Source organism: Oryzias melastigma, linkage group LG19 (genome assembly GCF_002922805.2).
Source record: "Oryzias melastigma strain HK-1 linkage group LG19, ASM292280v2, whole genome shotgun sequence".
Taxonomy (NCBI): Eukaryota; Metazoa; Chordata; class Actinopteri; order Beloniformes; family Adrianichthyidae; genus Oryzias; species Oryzias melastigma.
The window spans coordinates 23509798-23531153 of NC_050530.1; the positions used below are offsets into that span (position 1 = coordinate 23509798).

At 39.8% G+C, this 21356-nt stretch overlaps 2 protein-coding genes across 3 annotated transcripts in view; one reads left to right on the forward strand and one right to left on the reverse strand.

Annotated features, from left to right (window-relative positions):
* The first annotated feature begins 1411 nt into the window (after positions 1 to 1411).
* Positions 1412 to 7668, forward strand: LOC112154581 (UDP-glucuronosyltransferase 2B31-like). The gene is made up of 2 exons (XM_036217193.1): positions 1412 to 1571; positions 4329 to 7668. The coding sequence occupies exon 2, from the start codon at positions 4336 to 4338 to the stop codon at positions 5935 to 5937; it is 1602 nt and encodes a 533-aa protein (XP_036073086.1). The 5' UTR covers positions 1412 to 1571; positions 4329 to 4335; the 3' UTR covers positions 5938 to 7668.
* Positions 7669 to 11107: 3439 nt separating this feature from the next.
* Positions 11108 to 21356, reverse strand: part of LOC112154557 (receptor activity-modifying protein 3) — a 45174-nt gene continuing 34925 nt past the window's right edge. Inside the window, exons 2-6 of one of the 2 annotated variants that reach the window (XM_024285586.2) lie at positions 15697 to 15858; positions 15515 to 15592; positions 13742 to 13852; positions 13476 to 13635; positions 11109 to 12396 (exon numbers count right to left, since the gene is read on the reverse strand). In XM_024285586.2, coding sequence (XP_024141354.1) covers positions 12165 to 12396; positions 13476 to 13635; positions 13742 to 13852; positions 15515 to 15592; positions 15697 to 15733 — 618 coding nt within the window. In that variant the 5' untranslated portion in view covers positions 15734 to 15858 and the 3' untranslated portion in view covers positions 11109 to 12164. Of the gene's footprint in view, positions 12397 to 13475; positions 13636 to 13741; positions 13915 to 15514; positions 15593 to 15696; positions 15859 to 21356 lie in introns of those variants that run through there. The other variant, XM_024285587.2, reaches the window with a different exon arrangement.

Consider the following 21356-nt stretch of genomic DNA (forward strand, 5'->3'; position numbering starts at 1 on the left):
AAGATCTACCTCTGGTCTCGCCATTATCATCTCCACCCACCTCCTGGACCTTCGTTCTGCTGTTTCTGACCCGGATCACTCATCTCCTCACGGCGTTCACAGATTCCAGTCCACTACGTCCTGCCATAGTACTCTGCTCCAAGCTACAGTTCCACAAACTCCCCACGGACAATAAAGAAACTTCCTACCTTCCGTCTGCCTTTTGTGGTACTTCCCGGTTACGAGCATCTGGTCTGCTTCGCTCAGAAATCATGACAATGCATCTACTTCCACTAAAGCATTTTGTCGTCGGTGTATGTCTTTGGGTGTTATTAACAAAATAACCTTTTTAATGTTTCTAATAATGAAAAGGTTTATTTTAATGTTGACTAAAAACATACAAGAAAAGAAACGTTAAGGCTCTGGATTGCAATCCTACAAAGGACTACAAATGTTTTCTTCTTTTCTTTCATTTGATGGTAGTTGGCTCTCCAGTGTACTAACATTTCATTACGCAGAGACATTTTTGAGGGCAAAAGCTGCTGCAGGATCCTGTGACGTCTCAAAGTAAAACATGCTCACTTATTTCCACTGCCAACATATGAAACTGATCACACAGTGAGAATGACTCCAAGCTGTGTGGCTGTCATTCTGTTATTTTCAGTGTCTGCAATTACAACAACATACAGTTCTTCAGTGTTTTATTTAAGTGATATTCTTTATTTTTTCTGTGCTGTAATTCAGTCAGGAGAAGCTCTTTGTTGCTGGAAAAAATGTACATTTGTGATCACAGTCATCCGCCTTTCACAGTCGTAAAGGAGGCATAACTGTCAGGAGATGACATCTGGTGCTGATCTTTTTTATGTATTTTTTGTTTAACTATTTAAAAATAAATTGCAAGGTTTGCAAATGTACACAAGAGAAAGTCAAAATCAAACTGCTTAAATCTTGCGATGTTGGTCACAAAGAGGATGTAATGTAATGCAGGGATTGATCTGGTAGCGTTACAGATGGGGTAGTTGTTACATATCAGGTAGGGACAGGACAAGACACCCCAGAGACAAGTTTCTGATGAACTCTTGCCGCTCTCCAGAAACTATGTCTTAGAAAACAACACAGGCTTTTTGATTTTGGCTATAAACAGCATCAACATAATTAAAAGACCACTGAGAACGCCTCGACAACAAATCAAAATATGATTGGAATGAGACTGTAAAGAACAAATTAGATTACTTAAACATCTTAACCTCTTTTTAGTTTTTGTTGTCGGTGGGTGAAGCTCCTTCTCCGTGACCGAGCAGTCAGATCTGTGTCATTCCTCACACCCAGCATCCGTTCTGGAAAACGTTTTGTTATCCCATGCCTTTTGAGTCCTTCCCAAAAGCAGGGGGTGGTGCGCTGGTCAGATGTTTATCCTTCCCCTTCCCTCCAGACTGCACACATGTAACTGAAGTCCACTCCTCACACACCCCTCCCAGGTTTTCTTATGTAACTGTAATCAGGGTTTAAATTCTGCTGAACAAGAGCACCAAACTCCATTCATGCAAAGAGAGTGAAAGCTGTGTTTTTATCCACCCGCTGAGGGCTTTGAGGTAGGTTTCAAACTTTTACTGCTGCTCTTTACCAGACCAAAACACACAGCATTTTTAGAGTTAGGAGTAAATGAAAAAAGGATCTGCTTTTTCCATTCCTCAGGTATGCAGACGAAATCCAGGGTATTTTTTTCACAGTTCATACATTTTAGATCACTGCTGTTTAGCAGGGTGGTGTTAAATAGAGGATCAGATTAGAGAACACTAAAACCTGCGGTTGGAAGTCATGTGCATTCCTCTGGACTTTCATTTGTTGAGCAACGCTGTGTGCTTTCAGGTCTCGTGCTTTCAAGGCAGGACGTTCTGTAACATTAGTTTAACAGATTACATCTGCCCTTTCTATTGACTGAGTGTAAATGACACAGACAGAGAGAGCAGATGATCTCCTAATGTATGGCTGGAGTGAAAGATATTCATGCAAAAGGCTCAGGGAGAAACAAATTCCTGTCAAGGACAGAGCTGTTTCTAAAAATTCTCCAAAAAAGAGCTCAGTTTTTTTAATTAGTTGGTTGTAAATGTGTACTTCTGATCTGGAGTGGAGCAGAGATTGAAGCACTTTTGAGAGGAAGTCCTGCGCAGCTGCGCTGGAAGAGAAGGAAATGAAAAATACAATACAGAAAGGATAATACATCAAAATGACCACTGTGTTGTCCTAAACACAAACTTATAGATCAAACACAGAAAACTGGAGAGTAGAAGGTGTCATGAGCAGCTCTGGTCTCACTGCAGTTCAGCTGGTGACCGTTGATGGAGCATACAGTATTCCTGGATGACTGTCTCTGTTTAGGGGCAGTTTTTTGTTCCTGTAATGCTCTGCTGCATGTCAAAACTCCCCCTCACAATCTAAGGTGATGCTTTGATCGGTGTTTTCTTTGACTCATTTTTAGTTCTGTGTTTATTAGTTTAGCTTTCGTCTTTAAATATTACACCAGATTCAGGTTTTGTTGCAACCAGATAACCTCGCGCTGTGACATAAACATTTGTTATTACATTAGTATTCTACCTGCTAATAGAGTCACAGGAGAAGTCACGTGCCCAAAGCTGAGTTCCTGATTAGCTGAGGCGACGCAGCGACCTGTCAGACTTCAGGTATTTGCATTTCGCACCTCGCCGCTCAAATCGAGGTGCTGGCAGACATTCGCGCCGCGCCGGTCAGTCACATCGCTTCAACTCTGGGCCGATGACTAACATTGGAGACTGCCGTCTCTGCTGCCAGAATTGCATTGGGTGTGCATGTGCCATTAGACTGGGGGCGGTGCCGGCAGTGCAGACTCCTCCTAAAGGAGGCAGTTCTCACTGTGTGACATCACAATGTGAGGACCTGCTCGTTTTCATGAGTTGGGAGGGGCTTGTGCTCAGAGTGCTGGTCTATAGAGGAATGATTAGACATGCATTAAAGGATCAAAATGCCGCTTTGGGGTTGTTTATAATGAGGAATGAACTGTATAATACACCTAAAAGCTCAGAAAGTTGATTTGGCATGGTATAGGCTCTTTAAGCTGGCCTCTCAGGGAAAACTCTTCGTGTCTTCACTGCTGCAGACATTTTTAGCTGGCTAACCCTCAGAAGGCCATTTATGACCTGGAATCCTGGCCTTATCTTTAAAAGTAATCCTCAAAAAACCTGCGCTGTCTGCAGGAAACGAAAACGAACGGGTGGAAACGTGCTGACGAAAACACGATGCCAACCACTCCCTCCAGGAAGAGTTTGTGCTGCAAGCTCCACCCCCAGACTACAATGAAAACACACCCACCTTCTCTGTGGAGCTGTGGCGCCATGGTAGTTATCCCTGCCGCTAGAATCAGTCTACTGGCAGGGATAATTACCTTCCTGTACCAGTAACCGCTCTGGACCCAACTTTCAAGGTGTTCTCAGTTCGTTTCCAATCGGACTGAACTTCGGTTCGGTTCGGTTCGCTCTGAGATTTCTCAGTGACCGTCATGCAGGATTCCTCTGCAGTACCAAAGCTGCAGTAAAAGGTGTTGAACCTGGCCTTCATACAGACGATCAAAAGCTGCTGGCCTATGACTAAGGAGAACTTAAGTCACATGTTTTTTTTTACAAAGTTTGGTCATGCCGAGGAGGCTCAGGGAGGCAGGCTCAAGGATGATGTCGTGAAATGGGTGGGACCGACAAGGAGTGAAAGGCGGAGCCTCAGAGATCGAGTCGTTTTACTTCCATGTATTAAACAGTCCACAAAAATGACTCATATTTCATAAATACTTTGTTTTTTAGTGTTCACAATGTATATATGATCATATTTATGGATATAGCTTACTCTGAAAGGCTGAAGAAAATCATGGTAGGGTCCCTTTAATCTTTGAAAGCTACATGAGGCTGCAGCCACAACCTGTGATGTCCCAGTTACAGCTGTCTCAGTCACTCACCTTCTATGTGGGATTCTTGAGATTTCTACTTTCCACTATTTTTAGTTTAGTCAACTGTTAAATAATCACAAAAGAGCTGGAAGTGACAAAGATTTCACAGAGTTCTAACTTCAAGATGTCTGCCCCCCCCACACACACACACAGCCACAAATTTCTGTTCTAGACTTTTGTTCCGGGCTCCTCCCCTGTGGATAATCTAAATGCTTAAGTACTTCCAGATGTTTTCTGTTTCTGTTCCCTTCAAGCTATTACAGTTTAGAAATGATTTATGCTGTCATCCTCAGTCTAAATGCACAACTTCAGCATCAGACAAAAGCCATTATTGCAAAATAGACCATTATTACGATGACATTTTCTCTGTTTTTCCTAGTTAATCAATGGGGACCTTCACCGGAGCGTTTCTCATTTTTCTGGTGTGTGTGCACCTCCCAGCTGGACCCACAGTTCAAGCTGGAAAGATCCTGGTGTTCCCGGTGGATGGCAGCCACTGGCTCAACATGAACCTGCTCATTCAGAGCCTTCACACCAAAGGTCACGAGGTTACTGTGGTCCGCACTGCCACCAGCTGGTATGTGAAAGAAAATGCCCCTCATTACCGCTCAATCACCATCAGTCTACCAGAAGCTATTTCCATAGAAGAAGAGGACTTCTTTGTCACGTTCTTGGTCAAGATGCTTGAGATCAAGAGGCATGGTGGGTCTGTGATGGGCTTTGTGAAGTTCTACTGGGAGATGCTCACAGTATTGTCAAACATTCATCGGCAGGCCAGCATGTTGGCTGTAGAAATCTTCGAGAACAAATCTCTGCTGCAGAGTATCCAGGATTCTCAGTTTGATGTGGTTCTCGTGGACCCTGGGATACCTGTAGGGGTCGTGGTGGCTCACCAACTAAAGCTGCCAACTGTTTTCAATGTAAGATGGATCACCAGTGGGGAGGGTCATTTTGTGGTGGCGCCTTCTCCAACATCCTACGTTCCAATTTCTGGACATGCCGTCACTGACAAGATGACATTTTTGGAAAGGACCAAAAACACTTTTTTCTATTTCTTCAACACATGCATTGACAAGCTGGTTGTATGTCCTCACTATGACGCACTAGTGGAAAGGTACTTTGGTCAGAATGTAAACTTCTACCACCTTCTACAAGGGGCAGACATCTGGCTCATGAGGGTGGACTTTGTCTTTGAGTTCCCCCGGCCGACCATGCCCAACGTCGCTTACATTGGTGGATTTCAGTGTAAGCCGTCTAAGCCTTTACCGCCAGAGCTGGAGGACTTTGTCCAAAGTTCAGGAGAGCATGGCTTTATCCTCATGTCTTTAGGGACACTAGTGAAAGCTCTTCCACAAGAAATCACTTCGGAAATAGCTGCTGCTTTTGCACAACTTCCACAGAAGGTGATATGGAGACATGCCGGAGAACGACCCGACAACTTGGGCAACAACACTCTGCTGGTGAAGTGGATGCCGCAGAACGATTTGTTAGGCCACTCCAAAATTAAAGTGTTTGTTGCCCATGGTGGTACTAATGGCATCTATGAATCGATCTACCATGGAGTGCCCATTGTAGGCATCCCCCTTCTGTTTGACCAGTTTGAAAACATTTTGCGACTGGAAGCGCGAGGGGCAGCAAAGGGGGTCGATGCAGCAAAGCTGAACCGGCAGAGCTTTTTGGAAGCGCTACAAGAGGTTCTCAACAATTCGTCCTACAGAGACAACATGAAGCGTCTGTCGTCCCTCCATCGGGACAAGCCCATGCATCCACTGGACACAGCTGTTTACTGGGTCGAATACGTCATGCGGCACAAGGGAGCCGCACATTTACGTACAGAGTCCTACAAGATGCCCTGGTATTCCTATTATTCTCTGGATGTTATTTCCTTTTTAGTAGCAATCACGTTGATCCTCATAGCTGCTGTAGTTGGATTCATGCGATTCCTGTGCCTCAAGATGTCCAAGAGGAGGAAACCAAAGCGGGACTGAGTCCATCTTTAGTCTTTTTCAAATGGACAATTAACATAGGGGGAGGAGCCTGAAATTATGCTGCCCCACCCCCTTGACCTAAGCTGTAAATGAAAAATGTTCAATAACATTTTTCTAGAAATCCCAACCTGTAATGGAGGCTTCTGGCTTTCTCATATGAGTCTTCTCACAACCTAAACATATATCCTGTCAAATCAAGTTTTCTTTGGAATGGGAATCATAGGTTACTTACCACCTGCAAGAGAAAAAAATAAGTGAAAAGTGTTTCCTGTGTGATTATCTTAAAGTGTTAAAGTTAAACATTTATTAGATAGTCTCATGCAAATGCTTGTTTATTCAGCAAACAAACTCTAGATACCAGTATTGTCAAAAGGCCCCAGATTTGCCTGGTGACAGAAATAAACTTCAGACCTTTATTGTGGCTGAACTACATTGTGCAGTGCAGCTTTCTGATTCTGACATGTTTGTCTGAGTTGACTGCAGGAAAGTGAAAGTGGTTAAACACAGAGATAACCGGATCAGTGAAAACAGGTATTACTAGATTAGTAGATTTCTGGTTTTCTGTACATCTGGGAGCTTTTTGTAGTCAGTATGAACTTAAAAATGTTTTTTACCCTATTTTAAGTATCTATTTCTCTCTAGACTCTTACCATTTAATTTCCATTTGAGTCACATTGCCAATACATAAGCAGATCTACTCAAATTTGGGCTACAGGAGGGTTGCCTCAGTGACATGCAGTGACATTCACAGCTGGTGAGGCACTGACATCATCAGTCAGATTTAAAAACAGATGACTGACAACAGTCAAAGTGTGTTTAAAATTCAATATCAACATTTTTCGTGCACAATTCACCAACATGGATATTGCTGACTTAATTTTACTTATAAATTAAGTTCATCTGACACTCCTTCTGAAGAAACACATAAATAACCTGTTTGTAGAAGTCTTCTTTTTCCTTCTTTAGTTTTAAAAGTCTCTCTGTCTCAATATAAATCACTGCCAGTGACGTGTCTGAGTCATTTTAGACACGCAATCCTTCATTTAGAAAATGATGTTAAACAATATTAAAGAATATCTGGACGGCTGCACTTGACTTGCTATCGCTAACTCTATTATTCTTTAGCTGCAGTGTTACATTATCTTGGCTCATCAGCGCCCTCTGCCTTGAGGCACATGTAGTGAAATAGAAATAGAAAAATGAAGTACACAAGGAAAGTTTCTTTTATAATGAAAGACCAAAATAGCACAGCACACTATAATACAGCAGAAATGTGTCATCTGCAGCTCAAGTCAGTGTGTGCAGTGTTGAGGAGGCACAGACTGCTGGAGCCTCACCTGATGATTTCTCTTGTATTTGAACAGGAAACTCTTCAATTTGCTCCTTTTTTTAACCAAAGAAACATTAAAAAACCCACAAAGACAAAGGAAGCCAAGAATAGACGTGTCTAAAAAAAAAAAATCATCTTTAATTTTTTTTTTAATAATTAAAAAGTATTTTCCTCCTTTTTTAATGTATGTATTTTTTTAGCTATATTTTACTGGTGAGGCACAGCCTTACTTGCCTCCCCTGACTGCATGTCACTGTGTTCCCACATATATGAGTATCATTGACCAACTTTAGTCATGTTTAAAACAAGAACTTTTTGTTTTCAGAATGTGAGTGTTGTTGTGTTGAGAGCCCGTCCGACTGCCTTTCACTGCCTATCACGGCTAGAACACGGAAGAAATGTCATCCCCGGAATCGACACGCATACACGCGGTACAAAATTTGGCTGCCATTACACGCGGAAATAATTTTTTAACCACGCAAAAATTGACAGCGGGTGACTGCATGTGGTACCAACAGCAGTTTCAGTGCGGGATCAGGCTGTGGAGCGAACGCCGGCACACGTGCTTGGATGCCGAAATTACACGTTTGTGCACTGCTGGGGGCTGCACGGTGGCGTAGTGGTTAGCGCTCTTGCCTCACAGCAAGAAGGCCCCGGTTCAAATCCCGGCTGGGGGATTTGGGACCTTTCTGTGTGGAGTTTGCATGTTCTCCCCGTGCATGCGTGGGTTTTCACCGGGGACTCCGGCTTCCTCCCACCGTCCAAAAACATGCTTCATAGGTTAATTGATGACTCTGAATTGCCCCTAGGTGTAAATGTAAGAGTGAATGTGTGTGTGATTGAGGCCCTGAGATAGACTGGAGACCTGTCTAGGGTGAACCCCGCCTTCGCCCATCAGCAGCCGGGATAGGCTCCGGCACCCCCGCGACCCCGAAAGGGAAGAAGCGGACAAGACGATGAATGAATGAATGTGTACGGCTGCAGCATGGCCGTTGCCCCGGTCGGTCTGCATTTGTACCTCTGCTTACAGCGTCTGTTTAGCGACTGAGCGAGGGAGGACGCGCTCACACGTGATTGAGCAGTGCTCTGGCAGTGGAGTGGCAGAGGAATGGACACTGCGATTCCATGAACATGCATAAAGTTAGCGCGTCTAACCGCATGTGGCAGATTTTCCAACTTTTTTGCCGTGATATGGCCGTCAAATCCTGTGGGACCGGGCCTTTAGTGCTTTGCTGTACTGCAGCATATCTGCACTCATTTTAGTTTTGTCTTTTTGTCTAGACAACCTTCTTACCTTAAAAATTATGATTTTATTTAGACAAAATGGTTGATTTTAATCACTTGACCATGTTTGTTCCAACCAAAGCTTACATTTCTAATTTAAAATTGTCAATTAAATAAATCTACATGCACAAATCTAAACCACAGCAGCTATTACAATCTTAACTATGAAGTAACTATAGTTTTTACACAGTAGCATTTGTCAAAATATGATGAAACAGAAAATCATTTGAGTTTTTCTTTTTGTTTTACACTCATATTCCTGTCAGAAATATTTCAGGTTTTATTTTCAGATAAAAAAAAGGAGAGATGCATTGCAGTGTTGTTTTTTTATATTTTTGCAATTTTGCCAACATAATCATGAAATGTGTGCAGGAATAAATCAACAAATCTGCTATATGTGTGTTTTTGATTGCAAAAGAAGAAATAGTCATGATGTAAAATTGGAATCTTCACCTGGAAAAGAACCACAACAAGTGGAGAGTGGTGAGGTCTGCTCCGGAGGACTGCCCATAGTGACTGCTATAGTGCTGTCAGGGCCCTGGGGGTGTGGTCATCATTGACTGTATAAGTAGGACCTCTCCCCTCTTGTGTTCTAAATAGGAAGTAGCCGCGGGTTCCAAGAAGGCCAAAGTCCCATAGACTTCCATTAAGAAACAGACAGTTATTTCCCAGTCATTTTATTTGTAAGGATAACCATCATCACTGTGATGCTTCCTTCCTAACATCTTCTTTCTAATCCTAATTTTTTTAAAGATATTTTTCCCTTATCCCAAGTTATTCGAGTTATTTGGATGGCCGTGGTGCAGGGGGAGGGCGGTCAACTCCTGATTGGAAGATCCCAAGTTCAATTCCTAGTCTGCCCATGTGTCGAAGTGTCCTTGAGCAAGGTAGAGCTGTGGAAAGAGGTGGGAACTCTTTTAAAGTCCTGGGGAAAACTCAAAGGCTGTTAGTGAAAGCGCGCTGTCTTGAAAAGGTTCAGACTAATTTTTGGAAGAGATGCAGACAGTTTTCAACTAAAAAGTTTTTAAATCAAACAAACTGTTTCAGCAGTGTCTGCTTTGGCTACAACAACCAAAAAAAACTTCCTGGTATTCAAACTGAGAGTTGATGCTCTTTCTGTCCACTGGATGGCAACATTTCCTAGAACTGAATGCTCTTTGCTGCAACATCAAGACTAAATGGAATTCTTCCTTAACAACAAATACATTTGATTTGAAAAGAAAATATCCAAAACATTAAAAATAAAAATTCTGTTCAAATAACTGAATTTCAAATGCGGTTATTCCCACCTGCCTCACCTGGCAGAAAGCTGAGTTCAGCAACCAGAACCACTGGGACTTACTTTAAGTACTTCCTGTATTTAATGCAGCCCACAACTAGTGTTGAAGAACATGTCATGGAAACACAGCGCATGACAGCGTTTCTGGCCCGGGAACTTGACTTCAGGAAGCTGCACGGATCTGCTCACATGAAGCAGCTTCTGATCCACAAACTCTCAGAGCAGGAAATCCCTCTCAGAACCTCCAACCCTTTTTTAAAAAGAAAGTATTTCGTGTCATGACGTGATGACATTCAGGGGAATTTAAATGTTATATATTTACTTATATACCTTCAAGAGCTTTATTGAGCTTCTGTGGTTTACAAAAAAGAAAAAATAGATTTTTGAACATAGAAAGCCTTTACTGTAAAACTGAAAACTTCAGAAGTGCTTTTTGTTGTGAAGGACACAAACTAGGGTTTGACATGTTTATGTTAAAAAAATATTGCAAACATTTTTTTTAAATAGAATATTTTTTTTTACACATTTTGTGTTATTTGAATATTCATAAATACAAGAGAACAGGCTGCAACATTGTTTTTCAATACTGCAAGTTAATTTAAGTCCTGAGCATTCAGCAGAGTGAATTGTATTTATAAAAACATGGGCCAAAAAAGACGTTTTGAAAATGTTTTTGTTTTTGGGTCTAAAGCCCTCAAAACACTAAGAATGTGCTTTCTGTTCAGGCTTTTGTCATGTTAAAGCCTCTGATTCTGTATTAGAGCGGTTTCAAACCAAAAAAGATCTAATTACTATTTCCTCAAAACAATTTCTGACAGAATGTCAGAATTATCTTCTTATTTCACAAAATATTTTTAATGACTAATGACATAAGACGTAATGTTTGCTGTCATCATGAGGTTTTTTTCTGTAAAGTTTGATTCTGTTTTTTAATTGACAAAGTAAAAATAAATGAATAAAGAAAAGTTCCTGACCGATTTCACTACTTGAGAAAATGTTATTTGCTAACATACAATAAAAAAATAAAATATTAATCAGGAAAAATATGTAATAGCTTTTGTCTGAACAGCTTCTAGTATGGCACTTAGCTGGGAATCAGTAGAATTTATTCTTGAAATAATAAATGACCGTATCTTTAACATTGTTAGTCATTTGTGAAGCAGGTAAAGCTACCATGAGGGGAAGCACAGACAGCAGCTTGAATTTAAGCAGGATTTTTTACGGCTACAAATTCAAGCTGCATCTAGATGAGTCATTTAATGGTTTAATATTCCTTTAATGATGCTTTTCAAAGCATCATCTCAGTGTGTGGACATCGAGAAGCAGTTCTCTGTGCTGCAGGGGGGGTTCTGCAGAACTCGTACGCTGATGAGAGCTTCTGGAGCTTACACCGGCTCTTCTTCAAGAGGAAACCTCAAGGCTTTGATGCCACATGTATGTCTGCTGAGACGCTGCTGAGATTTTTGACATGAGAAACAAAGACATGAATCTATAAACATCAATAGCAATAGTTTTTATGGCTTTTTAGTAAAGTGAGTTAATACATTTCTGTTTATGAGAATCTGATGGAATAACAATGATTGAACTAATTTCTTACAAGTTTGCACAAACATTTCAAACCACAGATTGTTTCTGATTGATTTGTCTCATCTGCTATAATTCCATCCATGAGAGTATCTTTTATAAATGTATTGACTTCCTACATGTTGCACAGTTTTACATTATAAAGACAGCAACAGTGTTTCTCAAAGAAAGAGCAGAGCACTGGACTCAGGAGCTGACATCTGTCATCAGGATGTGTTCCTGTTTTAGCTCAGCTACGAAATGTCCGGCTGAGACCTCAAGACAAAACATTTGACTGCATCATCGTTTAGTTCGGCTGTTTACCGTCATTGTCATGAGTTCATTTAGAATCGACTGGAATGATCGTGTTAACGGTTGAAAGGTTACAGGATGTTAAAGATGTTGTGTTGAAGCGTCACTGACGACGACTCACGTGTTAAAGGGTTAAAGATGATGACATTCTTGCTATTTTTTTGTATCTGTAATTTGCAGATAAAACATTTCTGCGAGAACATCTTTATTTTTATTCACTTAAGTAATATCAAAATGTTAATAAATGTAGTGATGAATTTTGGAATGTAAAGATTTGTGCCACTAAAAGTGTAAAGTTCTCTCCAGAGGAGCTGTAGACAGAAACTGTCTGTAGCTGTTATAAAAGGAAGCTGTGGAAAATGTTTGACACAACAACAAACCACTTGTGCAACACTGCGGTTGTGTTTGACATCTTTTCTGATAAGAAGTGCGCTCTGTTTCGGTTTGGCCTCCGCCGCTCTAGCTTCTGCGAATGACCAGATACACCAGGACGGGGATGAGGCTGACAGGGGCGATGGTGAGGGTGAGCACCACGCTTTGAGGGGCGTCTGCAAACTGCTGCTCCTCACTGCAGTTGTGGAAGTAGTTGGAGTGGAGGAACAGGAAGAGCTCTTGAACGTCGGAGTTTGGAAAGTAGCAGCCCACCAAGTTAGTCACCATCTCCACGCATAAGGTCATGTCATTGTAGGGTCTGCAGCAGAAGAAAAAACACGTTGGTAAACATGATCAGAAAATCAGTGAAATAACAGGAACTTTAAAGGTTTCAAAAAATATTTAGGACAATTATTTCTTTATTCTTTTTGTAAGGAAGAAAACCTAAAAGTTTTTTTTAAGCCCTATCTTTGATTCACTGAAAAAATAAAAGAATTAGATATGAAAATGTAGAACTAAAACCTGTTCAAAGGATAACAAAACACTTTGTATTTCCAAAGAGTTTGACAGGGAGTTGTGTTTGTAATGTCAACCCTTATTCTTTCTCTTTTGCCTCTAAAGTAAATTTAAAAATAAGCATGAACACCTCTTGCTTCTGATTAATCAAACTTCACACTGGATGTTTTCAGTCAGATAACAGCTTGGATTTCAAATTTTCAAACCTTAACAGAGAGATCCCACACATATGTGACTTTAAATATATCCTACTGATTATTTCACAAACATGTTTATGCACATGTTGATTTCAGAAGTCCCTTTTGTGAGGTAATGTTCCTCCTGACTTTGTGTAGGACTCTCTGCGTGGCAGCAACACAAAGATAAGGCCGGCCTGAGCAAACAAATGTTCTGGAGCCTGAAGCTGCTGCAGCTGCAGCAGAAAACATGTTCCTGTTCAGGGCCTGGAAATACTTGGAGAGTACTGGGATGTGGGAGGGCCCACAGCAGCACCTGCAGCTGCTCATCAAAAACAAATAAAAGAAGTAAATGTCAGAGTCTCTCTACAGAAAAAAATGAGATGATTTTAGAGAACAATAGTTTCTTTCTTTTCTACCTTCACTCCCCAAAAGGACAGGCTCTACTCCAACATCACTGCACCATCAACCCAGGTCCTCGTCTGACTCAACTCATATTAGCAGTTCTCCTTTTTGGTGTTTGGATGACAGGTCAACAATCCATGTTTAAAATGGTCTATTTTTAACTGCACGATCAATTCATGTGACCTGACAAAATGCTTGAACTTTTTAATAAGTATGTTTTCACACACTGCATGGGTCATGGTGTTTACTAAGTCAGTAGAGTTTTCAGGGGGTTGTAAACGTCAGGCTGGAGAAGAGTTACCTGAGAATGTGTTCCAGGACGCACCAGTCGTCTGCACGGAGGTCCTGCATGTCCTTGTGAAATCGGTCAGCACAGATGGAGTCTGTGGCATGAATCAGCCGTTTCCTGTCACACCCAGGTGGTGAAAGATCCAGAACAAACTCCTGGTCTTGAAATCTTTCTGGAAGAAAATGACATTGGTAGACTTGGATTTCAACAACAAAAACATCACATCACACGCAGTGCGTGCGCCTGAAAGTGAAACCAGAAAAACGGTTCTTACTCACCATCGTCCTCCGTGACGACGGGGGAGGTTTGGTTGCTGTGAATTTGATCCTCAAGTTTTGTCAAATCCTCTTCAGACACAGCTGAGGTCACATTGGTGGTTTTCATTGTACCTGCAGGTCAGACAGGGGATTCACTGCAGTCAGCTTGGTTGAATCAGATCGAATTATTTCCACTGGGAATAAAACAGAAACCTGCACTTTAATCAAATGAATATCACAAAATTTAATTTCATTTATATTTTGTTTATTATATTGTTTTAGGATACATTCATACAAATGTAATTTCTTTGATAATTTAATGTCTACAGACTAAATTAAGTAGAAGTGGAGGTTTTTACTTTGTGTTTGCACTTAACCAAAACCAAACTTTATTATTAACAGTAATTACATATCAGCTAAAGGGAAAAATGTCGGCTATTCTATTACTTTCCTATAGTGTTCTACTTCTGCTGTGGCTACCAACAAAGTGACCTAAAAGTAGCTCAGGAATCGTGCAATACATTACAATTCTGGATGATGACCCCTCTCCTTTTGAGAAGGATCATCAATAACAGGCCATTTCTGCTGCAGTTTTAAAGTAACCTGCATTGATTTACATCTTTCCTCATCTTCCAGTTTTTGTGTTTTGTTTGCATTTTTAAAGAGGGAGCGGTGCATCCTAATTACTTTCTCTTCCTGTTTTCCACAAGGACTTCCTGTTTGCTTAACCCATTCATGCAAACTGATGAAGCTGCAGCAGCACTGGAGTCGATTCGACTCAGAATCTGGGCGTTTCGGGTATACAGTCATTGTGGGAAATGAGTCATGTTCACGGCTCTGTCTCATGACCACACAGCTACTTCTTAGAGAGAAAAGCTCTGAATTTGTCCTTTTTCTCCAAAACCACAGAGAAAATATTGGTTACTTTGAGGATTTATATACTTTTCAAGATTGTGGGACCTATGATATTGTTTATGACACAAGATGACAACATAAACTAAAATAAGGAGATATTTATATGCTAGAAATATATTATTACCTGCGATAATGGTAGTGTAAATGAAGGCCACTGAAGATACTAGTGCTGATAGCTGAAGATGCTGAAATTGAAAGCTTGCTAAAATCTTAGCTAAATGCCAAATTAGCCAACAAGACTGGGAATATTGTCTAATTTAGCCAAAACAGTTAGCATAAGGCTGAAATATTAGCTAAACTCAAAATTAGCCTAAAAGGGGAAAAAAGACTAAACTAGCCTTAAATAGCTAGCATGTAGCTGAAATATTAGCTAAACTCCAAAATATCCTATAAAAACTGCCCCACAGTTTACAACTGGCACTAAATTTGCACTTGGTTTCAGTCATAACTGAAAACTGACTCCAAGATGACATGTCAACTGAACCGCGAAATCCTAAAAACTGTAGGGACTTTGAAAATAAAAAGACAAGTTCAAGACGCCAAAGTTTGCTGAATAGTTAAAGAGTTGAATTTTTTCTCTAGCTGAAACCAGAGACCTTTTGTTTTGTAAAGTTGAAAGTTTTCAGCTGAAAAAGGCTTTTTGAAAATTCCGTAGGCCGTTTACAACGGAGTGTAAAAAGTGTTAGTGGGTTGAATAGTTTAAAACATTGAAGAGTAGTGAAGTTGAAGCTTACGAGCAGCTTTCTCCTAAAAGAGCTGAATATTTTGATAGCTGAATGAGCTGAATAAGTAAAGGAGCTGAAGAGCTATGGACAGACAAGATTGTAGCCAATCACATCTCGATGAATCCCTGTTACTTCAGGCAGAAGGTGAACTTACGGTTTTCCTTTGAGAACGCAGCCATCACTTTTCCCAAACTTCCCTGTGTGATGTTTGCTTGCTGCAAAGCCACACTCCCTGCACACACAACGGTAACAGTCATCCTTCACCAGCCATCAATCCCTGCATCCATGACAGCACACCCAGTCCTGGAAACACCGTGAAGAAATGTGAAGACTCACCGAGGGAGAGAGCAGCCAAGAGCAGGTAGAAGATCATGGTCCTGCAGTGAGTGGAGCAGCAGCAGCCTCTGAGGCTGATGTGGGTCCTGAGGGGCCATTCTGAAATGTAACTGAGAGAGAAGCCCAGCCCTCTTCATCTGAGCCCTGATGAGCATGACGGTTCTGATGAAGAAAACGCAGAAGGAAAATAAAGAGCAGGTGACAAAAGGTGATTAAAGGCTGGTGGAAAGAGGCGTCGTCGGTGACGCTTACACACTTTAACAGTGTAACTTTTCAAACGTTAACATGATAATTCCAGCAGATTCTGAAGGAGATGGGAGACATGAGCTGGAATTAAACAAATAAAAAAGGACAGTAAATCAAAGAACATGAACACTGGAGTGCCAAGGGTTAAAGGAGTTCCAGCTGAGTAAGTGAGTCTCTGTCATTCTGTCAACACAGCTGTGGTGTCGGGGTGTGCCTCAGGGCTCCACCGTGTGCTGAGTGTCAACAGACTGCTCGTGGGTTCCTGAAAACCAGCAGGTTCTGCTCTGCTTCACATCCACGTTCAGAACTTTCAGTCTTTGTTTCAAGGTAACTGAAGTCCAAAGCTGCCGTGCAGCTTTACGTCTGCTGCCCAGAAACCAGCCCATCCTCTCAAAATGCTTGGTGTGCATCTGACACAAGAACAAGAGAAGGTTGTTTCTAACATCACTTCTACAAAGATCCTATCAGCAGTTATAAGAATTCATGTCACACCAGTCATCATAGACATCTGTAGCTTTGATGACATGAAAAGATAAGCTAAAGAGTGAAGAATTTGATCTCAGTTCAACCTAATGCATTTTAAAGAACCCAATTTGGATTATTTAAATTTACATGCAACGCTTTAAATGTCTCATTTTTGCTTGGTGTTATTTTTTTGTCGATTAAAAAGAGGCTTTGTAACAATTATTTGTCAATCAATACATACAGAAAACATTCTGCAGCATCTAGATTTATTCTGAACTTTCTTCTCCTTGTTTTCTTCCAAATGTCAATCAAAAAAAGGCAAAGAGCTAAAAAATAAAAAGGTCAGAACGACTGCTGCTCAACATTCACAGAATAAAAATTGGGACACACACTACTTTGAACAACATTTTGCGAATAACAAATGTTGAAATATGTATAAATCCTGGTATTGTCAATTTCTAAGAATTGTTGGTCAGCTGTCAGGTCAGCTGTCAGGTCACCTGTCAGGTCAGCTGTCAGGTCAGCTGTCAGGTCAGCTGTCAGGTCACCTGTCAGGTCACCTGTCAGGTCAGCTGTCAGGTCCGGCTGCGTTTAGGGACTGGGGATTTTTTAAGATCTCGGTTGTGCAAAACAAGCCAACAGCAAAGCTTCCAGGTGTTGTGAGGCAGGGCGCTCGTCCCACCGTCTGCAGAGCGTTTGCATGCGCAGTCTGTCTGCTGCGGTAACTGACGGCTGTGTGGTGTGAGACGCTAAAGATGGAAGGCATCTGACTGTATGTTGAAGAAACACAACGAATGCTGCGGTTTCTCTAAAACAATATTCTCGTAAATCGCAGTGAAATGTCTGAACTGCAGAGAAGAAGAGAGGAGACTGTGCAGAACGAGCTAATGAAACAGAAACCAAAGGAATTTACATTTTTAAACATTTCCTTTTGTTTTACAGCATTTTAACAAAATGTAGCAATACCGAAAAACACAGACGATATATATGCAAAAATATATCATTTGAAATACATTTGTTGTTACTTTTGTTTTTGTCCTTTTACAATAAGAGATCAATTACTTGTTGTTTGTAAAAAGCTTACATTATTTTTTACAGCTGCATAAGTCTTCTTTTCAGTAAAACCTCTATTCACTAAATATTCATCATTTTCCAGTTTTTTTATTTAGATATCCTGGATGTATCCTTGACATCTTCTCATAACCAACACAAATGTTGACTCTGATGAATGAAGCAAATGAAGAATTATCTGTTATTTCAGAGTCGTTCACATTAAATCAACTTTCTTTAAATGCACACAAGATGAATTACACTATTTTTAGTAATAAATTTAAGTCATTTAATCAAAAACTTAATATTGATGGCATTTTTATTAACCAAGTTACTCAAACAAAACTAAGTTCTCAGGAGTGACTGTTGATCAAAAGTTAACTTGGAAAATTCAAACTCAAAATATTTGTAAAAAAGTTATGAAATCAGTTGGTATTCAGAAACAAAATTCACTCTATTAATACACCTTGCATGATAAAACTGTACTACAGTTTAATTTATCCACACTTTATCTACTGTAGTATAATTTGGGGCAATACATAAAATATTTGAATAAGTTATTATTATTACAAAAAAGATTTTTGTGTATCGTGTAGTTGTTCAAATAGAAGTCTCCTTCAATTCTTATATTCAAAAGTATAAGATATTAACAATATTCAATATAAATGTAACATTGTTATTTTGCCTGACATTTGTGTTTGTGTTGCATGATTATATTTTGGGAGGTGGTTATTGTGTAGGTCTTCTCTCTCTCTCCTGCACAGATTTCAGTTGTAATTGTCACTGTAATCCATGTGATTGTATTTTATGTATGTGCAAATAAAGAAAATCAAATCAAAATGTGTTTTTTTCCGCTGAGAGTTATTGATTGTTTAGTCTGATGTGAGACCCTGTCAATACGTAACACAATCTAAAAAAGCTGAGACTGTTGAGAGTCAAACATGTTTAGGGGCTGAAAAGCTGATGGTTCATTTTAAACCTTTTATTGTTACAATTGTAGAGCTTGTTTAGTCTTATTGGCCTTTTTGTAATGCTTTAGATCAGATCATAAAATGTCAATGTTTCTATTGTTAATCACAGATGTTGTTAAACCTCATACATTCATTTCAACATGTTTCTTTTCAGTTTTGAATAAATCTTTGAACAGTTTTCTACAAATGTCTGAATTTGAATGTGGTTGCTGTTGAATGAATCAGATCTATTACATTCTGGGAGCTGCAGGTTTATTCCGTCTCCAGCAGATGATTGATTGAACCAACTGCCACAGCACAAGCCTCCTAATTGTAGTGAGATTACTCAGAGCAAAGTCAAACAGCCAGTTTCCTTTCCCTCTGAGAGAGCTGCTCTGAAAGATTTCCTCCTGCTAAGCAGCAGTGAAAGCGTCTGGAGGAAGCGGGAGCAGAATCAGGAAGACGCTGCAGTGTGAAAGATTTCAGTCTTTGGTTCGCCCTAAAAAAAGCAACAGGATGTGTGCAAAAACGTACAGACCTGCAATATTCATGCGAGCTGTAGCATCTGCTTCTGTATACTGACTGGTGCGTGGCTCGAGAAAAAACAATACTCTACTTATAGTTGTTGTTTTTTTACCTCCAATGCATTATTATTGAGAACGGCCTCTCTTGCTTTGCGGCTGTCAAAGTGCAGGATGTGAGATGTTGTTGTACTGGCCTCTGTTTTCAGCTCAGCCTGCACAGACAGGAACTTCCAAGCATGCACTGTTTTGCTGCTTGTTGAAAGACAAACAATGACAACGAAAACAAAGATAAACCTGGAATTTAGAAAATATGGGTTCGTGAAGAAATGGTTTATGGAGTAAATGTTTGAGAGTTTAAATGACACGAAGAATAATAATATAATATATTTTTTTTATTTCACTCGTTATTTAGCCATGCAATCATCTCCTTTATGGAAGAGTTCTCTGTTCCACTGTATCTTAACAGGAGCTTTGTATGAACCAATCCTGGGTCTGGGTTCTATTGTGGAAGCAAAGTTATGTTATCCTAAAAATATTTCTGTTCTGAGCACAGTTCAAATTTCAACAGTTTAACCCTTTAGCACCGGAGCTTCACCAGCGTGAGTCGCTTTTCTCCTTCGAAATCTGCTGCTAATGGTTAAAAATGACAGTACGTGAAACATTTTGTGTTTGAGTGTCACTGGTGACGCCTCAGGTGTTCAAGCACGTGTCAAAGTCAAGGCCCAGGGGCCGGATCCGGCCCTCAGGTAATTCTATCCGGCCCTCCAGATCATTTTATTTTATTGTTATTAATGACCTGATGTTATCTTGTGCTTGTTTCTAACTTGTATAATTTTGACAAAATAGATTTTTATGGAGATTAAAATATTGAAAGTTATTTAAAGTTTAAGTTGATTTATTCTGGAATAATATTCCTGCTTTTTTATTATTTATAATTATGTTAAAAAATTATGGTTTTAAAGTTTAGAAAATTGGCATTCTGCTAGCTTTTTGGACTATTTGGGGATTTACTAAGATTGTTTTAGGATATATTGGAGTTTAGCTACTATTCTAGCTACATGCTAGCTGTTTTAGCTAACCTAAGGTTTTTTGTTTTTTTGTTTCTTTGTTTTTTAGGCTAATTTGGCATTTATCTAATATTCTGTCAGCTTCATCGTCTTCAGCTATCAGCACTAGCATCTTCAGTGACCAAATTCAGCACTAGCATTCACACTATCATTATCACAGGTAATGCTATATATCTAGTTCATAATTATGTTAAAAAGTTACGTTTTTGAAGTTTTAAACATTTTAGTTTTAGAGTGTTCAATAGATGTTTATCCTGTTCGTCCCGTGACTTAAGGTTTGTTCTGGATTTTGGCCCGTTGTGCGATTGAGTTTGACACCCCTGTGTTAAAGGGTTAAACTCAGGAATGTTGTTCCCATATAGACACTCCAGCTGACTAGATGAATTGATGATGAAGACCGGAAGGAAGTTTGTGTCAAAAGGCTGCTGCAGCTCAGATCAAAGCTCAGATGAATTCAGCTGCTGTGTTTCCACTCATAGAACTTCTCTGGAATTCTGTAGCATCAGGAAATCCCTTTTCACAAAGACTGACTCATGACAACAGCTTGAGGGCTACAGGAGTCAACTGTGAGTAACCTGCAAACACATTAAATAAACCACGACTCCTCTGCAGACAGAAACAGAAACCTGACATGAATATTTCCGAATTTAAAAGAATGAGAGAGAAGAAACTGCCTCGCTAGCTTACAGAAATTACTGCTGTACACTTTCAGTCTTAATTTATTTATGCTTTCATCTAGAATTATTCACCGTGTTTATCAAGCTAAACACAAAATAATGTTTATTACAAATTCAGTTAATAACCAGAGATATCTATAAAATTTAGTTTTTGTCTTGTTGCAAATTTTATAAAATATCTGAATTGATGTTTTAATGCCTTTTAGACACTTAAAAAAAACTAATTTTAAAAATGTGTATTAGTCAAAGAAATGTAATACATTTACTACATTCAACTAATAAAAATAGGACGAAACAATGTGAAAAACCACATTTAATAAAGTTAACTCTATGGTTCTAATAAAGACCCAGACTGTGACATCTGCACTCCAACTGTTTTATCTTTCATTGAATATTTATTTGAATTTTTGTCTGGTCGAGCCGCGTTTCTCCTTCAGAATCTGCTGGAATTATCACGTTAACAGTTGAAAACTTTCGGTAAATTAAAGAACATAAACACTGGAGCTTCGGAGTTAAAGGGTAAAATAATTTTTTTTGAGTATTCTAGTTTGTATGGGTTTTTTAATTATTACTTTTTTGGCAACAAGTTAATAGCAGTGGGTTTAAGGTGGATTCATTCTATAGAATGTTAAAATGCGACCAGGCAGAGTTGTTGAATTCTGTAACTGTTATAAAACTGTG